Source organism: Parambassis ranga, chromosome 20, assembly GCF_900634625.1.
Source record: "Parambassis ranga chromosome 20, fParRan2.1, whole genome shotgun sequence".
NCBI lineage: Eukaryota > Metazoa > Chordata > Actinopteri > Ambassidae > Parambassis > Parambassis ranga.
In genome coordinates this window covers 16,532,002-16,543,380 of record NC_041040.1, presented here as the reverse complement: position 1 = coordinate 16,543,380, position 11,379 = coordinate 16,532,002, and the positions used below count along the sequence as shown (strand labels likewise).

The window sequence follows — 11,379 nt, the reverse complement described above, 5'->3', positions numbered from 1 at the left end:
ATATAGTGTCACTGTGTTCAGGTACATTTTGTCCAAACACTAATAAGTAATGGGTTTTTTTTCTTGTGTGTAATTTTGCTAGTGTTCTCCGATAGGAAGGAAGCTGAAGGCTAACAAGGTGCATTTCTCAGTGTGGTAGTGAAGTACAGCTAATGTATTGATCCTCGTCTCAGTGTCCACTGACTCCTAAACTGAATTTCCTTTTTACACAATGGGTAACTGAGGCCATGTCCTCCCTTTTTATATAAATACTGTGTAATTAATAATTAATATAGTTTTTATGCAATGGGACCAGTTTGTAAATGTAAACTTTGTTCAGACTTATAAGAAGACTGCATCTCTCATAGATCTGAAGAGGCCCAAAGCAGATCTGAGGGTAGTTTTGCCTCCAACGCCACACTCCATCCATAACAGGAGCATTCAGAAATGAATCCTGTCTCTGTGGCTGTGTGTCAAGTCATTTGAATCCAGGTGCTGCCTCAGCAGCCGTGGGGAGGAGGAGGAGGAGGAGGAGGAGGAAGATAAGTTTCATAGATCTCCGGGATTGCTTATGACTGCAGTTGTTAAAATAGATGGAAAGTCCGGCCAGATTTGACAGAACACTTTGCCAGTATGCCCTCTGATCTGGATCACTGTCTCAGTCTGCAGGAAGTCAGAGGTAAAATGGTTTTTGTCTTTGCTATTATCATTCTGTCCTCTGTGGCCATGATAACCTGTGCACATGTGATGCTAGCTGCCAACAGCCTCCATTCCTCAGTAGCTGGTTGCACTACCTGTGTTTACAAAATGAAGATTTATGCTTATAGTACTATAAGTACTATAAAACTTTATGTTTGTTGACCTTTATGCTGCTCCAAGTATGCTAACCAGCAAGGCTAATATGAACCACTAAGTATGTGTTAGCTTAGCCTAGTTGCTGTTTCTAATGGAGATTTATAAACATCAAAGTAAAGGCATCACACCAGCTGGAGAGACTAAAACTGTACAAATGTCGGGTTCAGCTAGCTAGCTGAAGTAACTGGCTAAGCTAATGTTAGACATGCTGTTTATAGGCTCATAAACATGATTTAAAAACAGTTAATAAAAGGTTTGATTACACTTTGCCTCAAAACAACATACTTCTAGTGACACAACATGCTAGTACAGTTAGCTAGCCTCTGTTATTGTAGGCTAACTAAGCTAAGCTATCAGTAAGAGTTCATTTAAAGTTACACAAACAAAACTAAACCTGTTGCCTCCATAAAAGTGTCATTATTGTCACTGTACAATGTGTCACTATTAGCCTACAGCATAAAAAAGAGCCAGTGTTTGTCTTTTATTTTGAAAAATCTCAGCTCAGATCTGGATCACTGTCTAACTGCAGCAGTGTGTCACTCACACTGTTGGCTGTACTCCTGTGCCTTCCATGCTGACAAGATGACGGATCACTTCTTTTTTTTGCTATGCAAGAATGTGTTTCACAGTATGTGGTCACATACTGTAGTCTTCTCTGTACCGACTCTGTGCTAGTTCTCTGTTCCTTCCTCCCATCTGCGGCTGCGGTTTGCTTCGCTGTGAGCGCTGGCCTTATTAATCAAACTGCTTGGCAGGTGAATGTGAAGAATGGGTGGGAAGGAGTCTGCAGGCAGAGGAGGGTGGTGTGCAGGTGCATGGATCTGTGCGTATGTGTGAGCGGCGAGGGGGAAGAGAGAGCCAGCTGTTGCTCGGCACCTAGTGACCCACGGCTGGCTGAGCAAGGATAATTGCAGATACCAGCCTGTTCCCATCTCCTTAATGTGAACCTGTGGCATAATGGAAACTGCTCTGTTCACAGTGGAGGGAAATAGAAAAGAGAGAGGAGGAAATTAAGGCATCCGAGGAGTTTGGAGAGAAGATCCAGTGAGGCGGGTTGAATTGAGGGGTCTGTTCGTAAAGATCCCTGCATCCAGCTCATTTTCTGTCCATGTTCTGAGATTATAACTGACACAGCAATGGAGCAGAGCCATCAGGTTTCAAAAGACACATTCTGAGTACTCATCTCGTAGTTACGTGAAGCTCCTTTGTATAATAAGTGACTTTTCTAAATGAACTGACTCCATCCAGCTTCAGACCATCCCCAGTGATGCCTATTAGCGTTGCTTCAGTGTGATTTTTTTACTGTCCCTTGACAGTTTAAATACATTTCAGAAGCTCCTCCACTCTGCCAAGAACAAAACCCACAGGAGGAACACAAAACATAAAAAATCTTGGCCGAAAAATACCGCCACTAATTATGGTCTCAACACTCCAAAGACCTCTGTTACATTATTGGCAGTTGCCTAACATAATTGCCAGTGTTTAGAATAAAAAGGTAGTGAGAGATCCTGATTAACATCACATCAGACCCCCACAGCCCCCTACCCCGCTGCCATCTTACCAGCTTTTGGTGGTCAGATTTACATAAATACATGAACGTTAGAGCGCTACATAGTGTATTTATCTTTCACAGACTTTTTTATAAAATGACCCGACACTCACAGCGTGACAGTGATGTCATCCCTGCACTCTGATTACCTTAAAACACCACATATTTCATCTGGAGACAACACGTGGTGCTGACACACATTAACCTTTGTGCAGAGCAAGCGGCGAGCGGCGACCTATATTCTCTCCCTAATCATTCAGAAGAAGAAAACTCCCTCGCATGATCCCCTCACAGATGTGACCTAAATCATATTGTTGTTACTTAACCAAGTAGTTTGGATGCCTAAACCCAAACAAATATAGCAACTGGAAATAAAACAACACAGGTCCAACACAGACTCTATTAATTCAAGGAAAAAATGAAGAAGAAGCTGTGATCTAACAACACAGTCAAAATGCATACCCTATGTTGCTATGTTGTGAGATGTTTTTGACCCATTTTTCTTTTTCCGCTTCGTCTGTGTCCTTATTTCTATGTTGTTTTCGTGTTATTAGTCTGTCCAGTTTTTTGATGTGTCTTACCTTTGTCCGTTCAAAAAATATTTCGTGCGTCTGCCTCAGGTGTTCTTTTACGAGTTTCTGTGTGTTTTCTTCCGTGGGGTATTTCAGTCTGAAAGCTTCCGTTTGTGTTTTTATCTCTGTGTTGATGTTGGTTATTTTGCTTGTCGTGCAGCGTATCCTTTCTTTAAGGAGCGCTGTGCGGGTTTTCTCTATTATCCTATTTGCATTTTGGGTTGGGATGGGGTTTTTTACTTCCAAGCTTGGTGGTGTTACTCCCTCGTCTCGGCATCTCAGGTTGAATTTAAGGTGGTTGCGATAGCGTGCCCTTTTTTGTTCCAGCTGCTCCAGGCGTCGGAAATCTTTGACACATTGTTGTCCAAAACTTGTTCGTAATATTTCGATAAGGTTCATTTGGTCTTCACCTATTTATGAACTAACACAAGACACAGGTCTGACTAAAAAGAATTCTATCATAGTTCATAAATAGGTGAAGACCAAATGAACCTTATCGAAATAATGTAACGTCACTTTGTTATACAAGCTGCAAAACACGTGGAAAGTTGTCGCAGCTCTCTGAAGAAAGCAGGAGGCTGTCAGTTCAGTAATATTAAATAAAAAAAGAAGACTGCAGACTCTAAATACCTACTTTAACTTGTAGGTTAAGTGTTCTGTGCTAACTGCACACGTATGTCGCAGCCTCATAGGTCTTAGTAAAGCCTGTTTAACTGTTGTCCTTCGCAGGGGGAGAGGCTCTTATTAGATTCCTGAATGGGTTTACTGAGAGCACACCCAACCCGCCTGCCAGGGGGACAAGAATATCCTCCTCATGGGTCCTCCTGGAGCAGGGAAAACCACCGTAGGAAAGATTGTGGCCCACAAACTGGGGCTGCCTGTCATAGATGTGGATGATGACGTTCTGGAACCGACATGGAAGATGCCTGTGTCTGCCAAACTGGCAGCAGTTGGTGGACAGCGTTTCTTGGAGGAGGAAGGTGACGCTTTGTGTAACTTCTCTGCCACAGTGATTCTATATATGATGATTATATATCATCATCGTCACTTAAACCTTGATGTTTAGTTAATCAATAAAGAATCAAAGATAGATTTATCATTGAAAGTGTGTCTTTGTTAGTCTGAGCCATACATGTGTAATGTCAATGGAAGAATGGTAGAGACATTTATTGGAGTAAATCTGACCCCTTTAATGTATTAATTGCTGGGTATGTAGATGGTTTTGAACCTCTCGAAGAGGTTGATGTCCCTCTCCAGCTGCGTCATGGCCTCCTCCAGTCGGAGCTTATGGGTTTTCCTCGACAGGGTTTCAATGATGAGAGGCAGGCATTGGTACTCATGGTGCACCTTATCCCAGTTTTTCTTCAGGGTCTAGAAGGACAGAGAGATAAATATCAGGATTCAGAGATTTTATAGAGTAAACAGGAGTCAATAAAAGGTACTGGCAATAGTTGATGGATGCTGAAAAGGTTCATTCCTCTCCCTAAAGTAATGGAATCATTCTGTTCATTTCCTGTGCTTCTTCACTGGTTCCAGGTGCCTGAATGATCCCCTGCTGTTTCAGAAAAAAAGGACTGCCGCTGTGTAGCCATGTTTTTAGGTACCTCCAGGACAGCTTGACGCTCCTCCTCTGACAGGTTCTTCATGGATGCCTGCTCCCTCTGCTCCTTCAGAAAGTCCTCGTGCCTCTCCTGAGCAATTCGCTCTTCTTCATTGCGCTGCAGCAGGTACTCAGGCACCTGACCATAGTCCTGCAAACAGAAGGAGGAAACTTTAGACATGTTTTGAAATAAAACTGTTGTAACTAAACCATGTATTGAGTAATTCAAGAAAACACCTTTTTACGGCTGTATTTTGGGACAAGTCCTGAGTTTTCAAGGAGCTGCTTGGATCCTTTGTTGCTGTCTACAATTGTAGGATGCGGTTTCTTCGGCACCATTACAGTTGTGTTTAAACAGGCCTTCTTGGTGGGGATTCCCATGAGTGGGACCTCAGTCCTCAAAGGAACTGGTGGCTTTCTCACAGTGCGGACGTGCTTTGAGGGAGGTGTGTCTGAAAGAACGCAAAAAAGGAAGAAACTGATAATCAACACTCAAAAGAAAATCAAACAGCCTAACTGGGGAACTCACTTTTACACACTCTCGCCTCTGTTGAGCGCTTCTTGAGGTAGTTATCAGGAGGCGACACCATTATTTTTGCCGGTCCCATAGTTCTCCTCGCATCCTTATTTGACTTGCTCTCAAGAAGCACAGCTGGCCTGTGCTTTGACATATACCTTTACCAAACAGACCGAAATAATCAATTACTACAGTCACTAAAATCATTTCAGAGGTTCAAGAAAAGAATACAACTGATCATTTCTTCATTTTCATAACAAAGTTAAGCCAAAAAACACAACTCCTGTCACTTAAATAAGTCAATTGTGAGCTCCTTGTTGAGTAAATCCAACATAGATCAAATACTTTTGTGTGTGTGTGTGTGTGTGTGTGTGTGTGTGTGTGTGTGTGTGTGTGTGAGGGTAAACAGCAAACAACAAAGTAGTTAGCTAAATTAGCATGGTGGCTAGCTAAGTGAGTTAGCTAAGATAATGTAACTCACAGCGGGGGTTTTTCAATCTTCCGCTCTTTCTCTGGAATGCAATTGTAGATGCTTTCTGGCGGCTTCACACCTTCAGGCATGTTGAATAATTTCAACCCAAAAGGTACGAATCAACTGAGTGGTTTCTGTGGCCGAATAATAACCTGAAGAAAAGCTTGCTCGAATTTGTTTGCCAACACAAGCGCAGGACAGTTGCTAGGCAACCTGCGGAGGACGTGTTGCATTCTGGTATAGTAGGTATTTTTGAACGCATGTCTTCCCATGATATCTGATCTGTCACGTATAACCTTTATGCTCCTTGCTTTATATTCTGTCCGCACAGTGGTCTGCATACCATGGGTTTGTTTTAGCTACAGACGCACACACACCTACAGAGGAGGACCTGGCCTACGTTCTATACTATTATCAGCACCGGCTGATTTTAATATTAGATTTCAACTTAGCAGTCGCTGTAAACACAATCACATAATGTTTAGTCTTTGCTTTATTGTCTTGAACTCATGGATTTCCAAAATAACGCCCGTTAAAATCGTACTTTCACACTATAACAATGATTTACGAGATTAACCGAGCACTTGAACGCAGCACCCGTTCAATCAGTTTTATATTTATTTCTTTCGCGATTAAAAGCACATTTGTTGCCCTAAATTATACAGTCGTATTGATTCAATGTGCTGTGTAATATGTAGCTTCTGTAAATAATTATAATGCATAACTAACAAACGCAGGGGGAATTGGTTCCTACTGCGCTTCCGTAGTGATTAAATTTGTCCCTCCGAGCTGGCCGTAGTTGTTTATGGAGCCTGCGGAATAATGTGCCTGAAAGTGATTCTTTCTTTCATAGTATTCAACAAAATAAGCTGTGACTTTGCTGAGACATTTGTCAACGAGATTTGAGGACACAAAGCCAAGACCTGAGGTGAGCGTCTTGCCTAAAACTATGAATAACAATGTAACGTCACTTTGTTATTTACAAGCTGCAAAACACGTGGAAAGTTGTCGCAGCTCTCTGAAGAAAGCAGGAGGCTGTCAGTTCAGTAATATTAAATAAAAAAAGAAGACCTACTTTAACTTGTAGGTTAAGTGTTCTGTGCTAACTGCACACGTATGTCGCAGCCTCATAGGTCTTAGTAAAGCCTGTTTAACTGTTGTCCTTCGCAGGGGGCTCTTATTAGATTCCTGAATGGGTTTACTGAGAGCACACCAGCTTGCTTTAAGAACTGCCAGATTCTGCCTGAGCTCCGCATCAACACCAAAATCATGGCTGTCCACCAAACCCGCCTTCCAGGGGGACAAGAATATCCTCCTCATGGGTCCTCCTGGAGCAGGGAAAACCACCGTAGGAAAGATTGTGGCCCACAAACTGGGGCTGCCTTTCATAGATGTGGATGATGACGTTCTGGAACCGACATGGAAGATGCCTGTGTCTGCCAAACTGGCAGCAGTTGGTGGACAGCGTTTCTTGGAGGAGGAAGGTGACGCTTTGTGTAACTTCTCTGCCACAGTGATTCTATATATGATGATTATATATCATCATCGTCACTTAAACCTTGATGTTTAGTTAATCAATAAAGAATCAAAGATAGATTTATCATTGAAAGTGTGTCTTTGTTAGTCTGAGCCATACATGTGTAATGTCAATGGAAGAATGGTAGAGACATTTATTGGAGTAAATCTGACCCCTTTAATGTATTAATTGCTGGGTATGTAGATGGTTTTGAACCTCTCGAAGAGGTTGATGTCCCTCTCCAGCTGCGTCATGGCCTCCTCCAGTCGGAGCTTATGGGTTTTCCTCGACAGGGTTTCAATGATGAGAGGCAGGCATTGGTACTCATGGTGCACCTTATCCCAGTTTTTCTTCAGGGTCTAGAAGGACAGAGAGATAAATATCAGGATTCAGAGATTTTATAGAGTAAACAGGAGTCAATAAAAGGTACTGGCAATAGTTGATGGATGCTGAAAAGGTTCATTCCTCTCCCTAAAGTAATGGAATCATTCTGTTCATTTCCTGTGCTTCTTCACTGGTTCCAGGTGCCTGAATGATCCCCTGCTGTTTCAGAAAAAAAGGACTGCCGCTGTGTAGCCATGTTTTTAGGTACCTCCAGGACAGCTTGACGCTCCTCCTCTGACAGGTTCTTCATGGATGCCTGCTCCCTCTGCTCCTTCAGAAAGTCCTCGTGCCTCTCCTGAGCAATTCGCTCTTCTTCATTGCGCTGCAGCAGGTACTCAGGCACCTGACCATAGTCCTGCAAACAGAAGGAGGAAACTTTAGACATGTTTTGAAATAAAACTGTTGTAACTAAACCATGTATTGAGTAATTCAAGAAAACACCTTTTTACGGCTGTATTTTGGGACAAGTCCTGAGTTTTCAAGGAGCTGCTTGGATCCTTTGTTGCTGTCTACAATTGTAGGATGCGGTTTCTTCGGCACCATTACAGTTGTGTTTAAACAGGCCTTCTTGGTGGGGATTCCCATGAGTGGGACCTCAGTCCTCAAAGGAACTGGTGGCTTTCTCACAGTGCGGACGTGCTTTGAGGGAGGTGTGTCTGAAAGAACGCAAAAAAGGAAGAAACTGATAATCAACACTCAAAAGAAAATCAAACAGCCTAACTGGGGAACTCACTTTTACACACTCTCGCCTCTGTTGAGCGCTTCTTGAGGTAGTTATCAGGAGGCGACACCATTATTTTTGCCGGTCCCATAGTTCTCCTCGCATCCTTATTTGACTTGCTCTCAAGAAGCACAGCTGGCCTGTGCTTTGACATATACCTTTACCAAACAGACCGAAATAATCAATTACTACAGTCACTAAAATCATTTCAGAGGTTCAAGAAAAGAATACAACTGATCATTTCTTCATTTTCATAACAAACAAAGTTAAGCCAAAAAACACAACTCCTGTCACTTAACCCTCATGGACTGTTCGCAAACACTACCCTAATGTGTTGTTCGGGACAAAAACGTCCCCTAACTTTAACAGTTTTAAAAATATATCAGATAAATAATTTTTTGAAATTTTTTTGCATTGACCTTTTAATTAACTTCAGTTCTAATCAACAGTAGTGAAAAAATCATTTTCCCCCAGGATTTTAACCCTTTAATTTTATAAGGGGTGGTGCTGAAAATTGGAAAAAAAAACACACAAAATGGCTAATTTTTAATAGTAAAGGTGAATGTGGACTGGATTTTTTTTTAACCTTTATTACAGTCTTGGTCATGTCAAACATCAGTAAAAAAATTGACTTTATTGCATTATTGGTTTTTGCACAGCACTGGATTTTCTTTTTTTCTCCCATTTTGTCCCATAGACTTACATTATAACCACTTTTTTTTGACTGCACAGCCATGGCACTACATAATCATGCATTCTTGATTGTTGGTGGTTTACCCTGTTGGTAGGAGGTAAAATTTGTGATTTTTACAGTTAACAACTTAATGACCATATTAACTGTAAAAATCACACTTTACCTCCTACCAACAGGGTAAACCACCAACAATCAAGAATGCATGATTATGTAGTGCCATGGCTGTGCAGTCAAAAAAAAGTGGTTATAATGTAAGTCTATGGGACAAAATGGGAGAAAAAAAGAAAATCCAGTGCTGTGCAAAAACCAATAATGCAATAAAGTCAATTTTTTTACTGATGTTTGACATGACCAAGACTGTAATAAAGGTTAAAAAAAATCCAGTCCACATTCACCTTTTCTATTAAAAATTAGCCTTTTTGTGCCTTTTTTTTCCAATTTTCAGCACCACCCCTTATAAAATTGGTGATTAAAGGGTTAAAATCCTGGGGGAAAATGATTTTTTCACTACTGTTGATTAGAACTGAAGTTAATTAAAAGGTCAATGCAAAAAAAATTCAAAAAAATATTTATCTAATATATTTTTAAAACTGTTAAAGTTAGGGGACGTTTTTGTCCCGAACAACACATTAGGGGGTAGAATTTGCCCACAGTGTACTGTTGACCAATGAAAAATGTTAAAATCATATTAACAAAAATTATGTAAAATTAAGCTTGTTGAGCAAAAATTATTCAATTTGTCCACATATTGACAAAGTTATGGCCAAAATAAACAGAAAAATTTCTCTCAGAGGACAAAAATGTCCCGAACAGTGCATGAGGGTTAAATAAGTCAATTGTGAGCTCCTTGTTGAGTAAATCCAACATAGATCAAATACTTTTGTGTGTGTGTGTGTGTGTGTGTGTGAGGGTAAACAGCAAACAACAAAGTAGTTAGCTAAATTAGCATGGTGGCTAGCTAAGTGAGTTAGCTAAGATAATGTAACTCACAGCGGGGGTTTTTCAATCTTCCGCTCTTTCTCTGGAATGCAATTGTAGATGCTTTCTGGCGGCTTCACACCTTCAGGCATGTTGAATAATTTCAACCCAAAAGGTACGAATCAACTGAGTGGTTTCTGTGGCCGAATAATAACCTGAAGAAAAGCTTGCTCGAATTTGTTTGCCAACACAAGCGCAGGACAGTTGCTAGGCAACCTGCGGAGGAGGTGTTGCATTCTGGTATAGTAGGTATTTTTGAACGCATGTCTTCCCATGATATCTGATCTGTCACGTATAACCTTTATGCTCCTTGCTTTATATTCTGTCCGCACAGTGGTCTGCATACCATGGGTTTGTTTTAGCTACAGACGCACACACACCTACAGAGGAGGACCTGGCCTACGTTCTATACTATTATCAGCACCGGCTGATTTTAATATTAGATTTCAACTTAGCAGTCGCTGTAAACACAATCACATAATGTTTAGTCTTTGCTTTATTGTCTTGAACTCATGGATTTCCAAAATAACGCCCGTTAAAATCGTACCTTCGACTTTATAACAATGATTTACGAGATTAACCGAGCACTTGAACGCAGCACCCGTTCAATCAGTTTTATATTTATTTCTTTCGCGATTAAAAGCACATTTGTTGCCCTAAATTATACAGTCGTATTGATTCAATGTGCTGTGTAATATGTAGCTTCTGTAAATAATTATAATGCATAACTAACAAACGCAGGGGGAATTGGTTCCTACTGCGCTTCCGTAGTGATTAAATTTGTCCCTCCGAGCTGGCCGTAGTTGTTTATGGAGCCTGCGGAATAATGTGCCTGAAAGTGATTCTTTCTTTCATAGTATTCAACAAAATAAGCTGTGACTTTGCTGAGACATTTGTCAACGAGATTTGAGGACACAAAGCCAAGACCTGAGGTGAGCGTCTTGCCTAAAACTATGAATAACAATGTAACGTCACTATGATAGAATTCTTTTTAGTCAGACCTGTGTCTCGTGTTTTACCTTGACATGTTTCGACTACTTCCTGCAGTCTTCCTCAGAAGTCACATGATGTTACGTGACGTGTCTGCCAGCTGATCTTATGCAGGTTGTGGCGCCATTCTCCCACTACTCCAGGTAGTGGGGGAACAGCGCCACCTGTAGTCCGGCTTCCTCAGCGCTGTGTCCCAGGTGTGGGACAGCAGTCTGGTCTCCTCAGGACAGTGTTCCAGGTGTGGGACAGTGTAAAAGTTCCCTCGTCCCGGTTCATTGTCCTATTGGCCCGCTTCCTTATTTCGATGGCTTCCTTAATCCACCGTTTGAATTTGTTGTCCTCGTTTCCGATCACTTTTGCCCCATCCCAGTCCATAATGTGCCTTTCTCTTTTGCAATGATCCGAGATTGCTGATTTCAGGTTTTCTTGTTGTGCTTTTTGTTTTGTTGCCCTTGTGCTCATCCCAGCTGATTCCTTTTCACATTCTGTTTTATGTTCTTTTTTCCGTGTGCTGAATGATCTTCCTGTTTCACCGATGTATGTTTTATTGCA

General features: G+C 41.4%; 2 protein-coding genes and 2 long non-coding RNA genes across 4 annotated transcripts; 2 read left to right on the top strand and 2 right to left on the bottom strand.

Moving 5' to 3' along the window:
* The first annotated feature begins 533 nt into the window (after positions 1-533).
* LOC114453028 (uncharacterized) lies at positions 534-4,764 on the top strand. Its single transcript, XR_003672401.1, has 3 exons — positions 534-658; positions 3,685-3,935; positions 4,492-4,764. It is a non-coding gene; the product is annotated as an uncharacterized LOC114453028 (long non-coding RNA).
* On the bottom strand, positions 4,149-5,786 carry LOC114453022 (enkurin-like). Its single transcript, XM_028432635.1, has 5 exons — positions 5,554-5,786; positions 5,085-5,230; positions 4,793-5,007; positions 4,560-4,706; positions 4,149-4,326 (listed from the first exon to the last, which is right to left on the bottom strand). The coding sequence occupies exons 1-5, from the start codon at positions 5,631-5,633 to the stop codon at positions 4,153-4,155; spliced, it is 762 nt and encodes a 253-aa protein (XP_028288436.1). The 5' UTR covers positions 5,634-5,786; the 3' UTR covers positions 4,149-4,152.
* A 525-nt stretch (positions 5,787-6,311) lies between these two features.
* LOC114453026 (uncharacterized) lies at positions 6,312-7,857 on the top strand. The gene is made up of 3 exons (XR_003672400.1): positions 6,312-6,472; positions 6,715-7,028; positions 7,585-7,857. It is a non-coding gene; the product is annotated as an uncharacterized LOC114453026 (long non-coding RNA).
* Positions 7,242-10,038, bottom strand: LOC114453024 (enkurin-like). The gene is made up of 5 exons (XM_028432638.1): positions 9,850-10,038; positions 8,178-8,323; positions 7,886-8,100; positions 7,653-7,799; positions 7,242-7,419 (listed from the first exon to the last, which is right to left on the bottom strand). Exons 1-5 carry the CDS (start codon positions 9,927-9,929, stop codon positions 7,246-7,248), a joined length of 762 nt encoding a protein of 253 aa, XP_028288439.1. The 5' UTR covers positions 9,930-10,038; the 3' UTR covers positions 7,242-7,245.
* Between the last annotated feature and the right edge of the window lie 1,341 nt (positions 10,039-11,379).

Bases quoted from the DNA above. Each gene is read 5' to 3' on its own strand.
- LOC114453022 (XM_028432635.1), bottom strand. From the start codon at position 5,633: ATGCCTGAAGGTGTGAAGCCGCCAGAAAGCATCTACAATTGCATTCCA. The intron at 5,231-5,553 runs GTGAGTTACATT...TGTTTGGTAAAG, and splicing joins AAGATTGAAAAACCCCCGCT to GTATATGTCAAAGCACAGGC. The intron at 4,707-4,792 runs GTGTTTTCTTGA...TTCTGTTTGCAG, and splicing joins CAAAATACAGCCGTAAAAAG to GACTATGGTCAGGTGCCTGA.
- LOC114453024 (XM_028432638.1), bottom strand. From the start codon at position 9,929: ATGCCTGAAGGTGTGAAGCCGCCAGAAAGCATCTACAATTGCATTCCA. The intron at 8,324-9,849 runs GTGAGTTACATT...TGTTTGGTAAAG, and splicing joins AAGATTGAAAAACCCCCGCT to GTATATGTCAAAGCACAGGC. The intron at 7,800-7,885 runs GTGTTTTCTTGA...TTCTGTTTGCAG, and splicing joins CAAAATACAGCCGTAAAAAG to GACTATGGTCAGGTGCCTGA.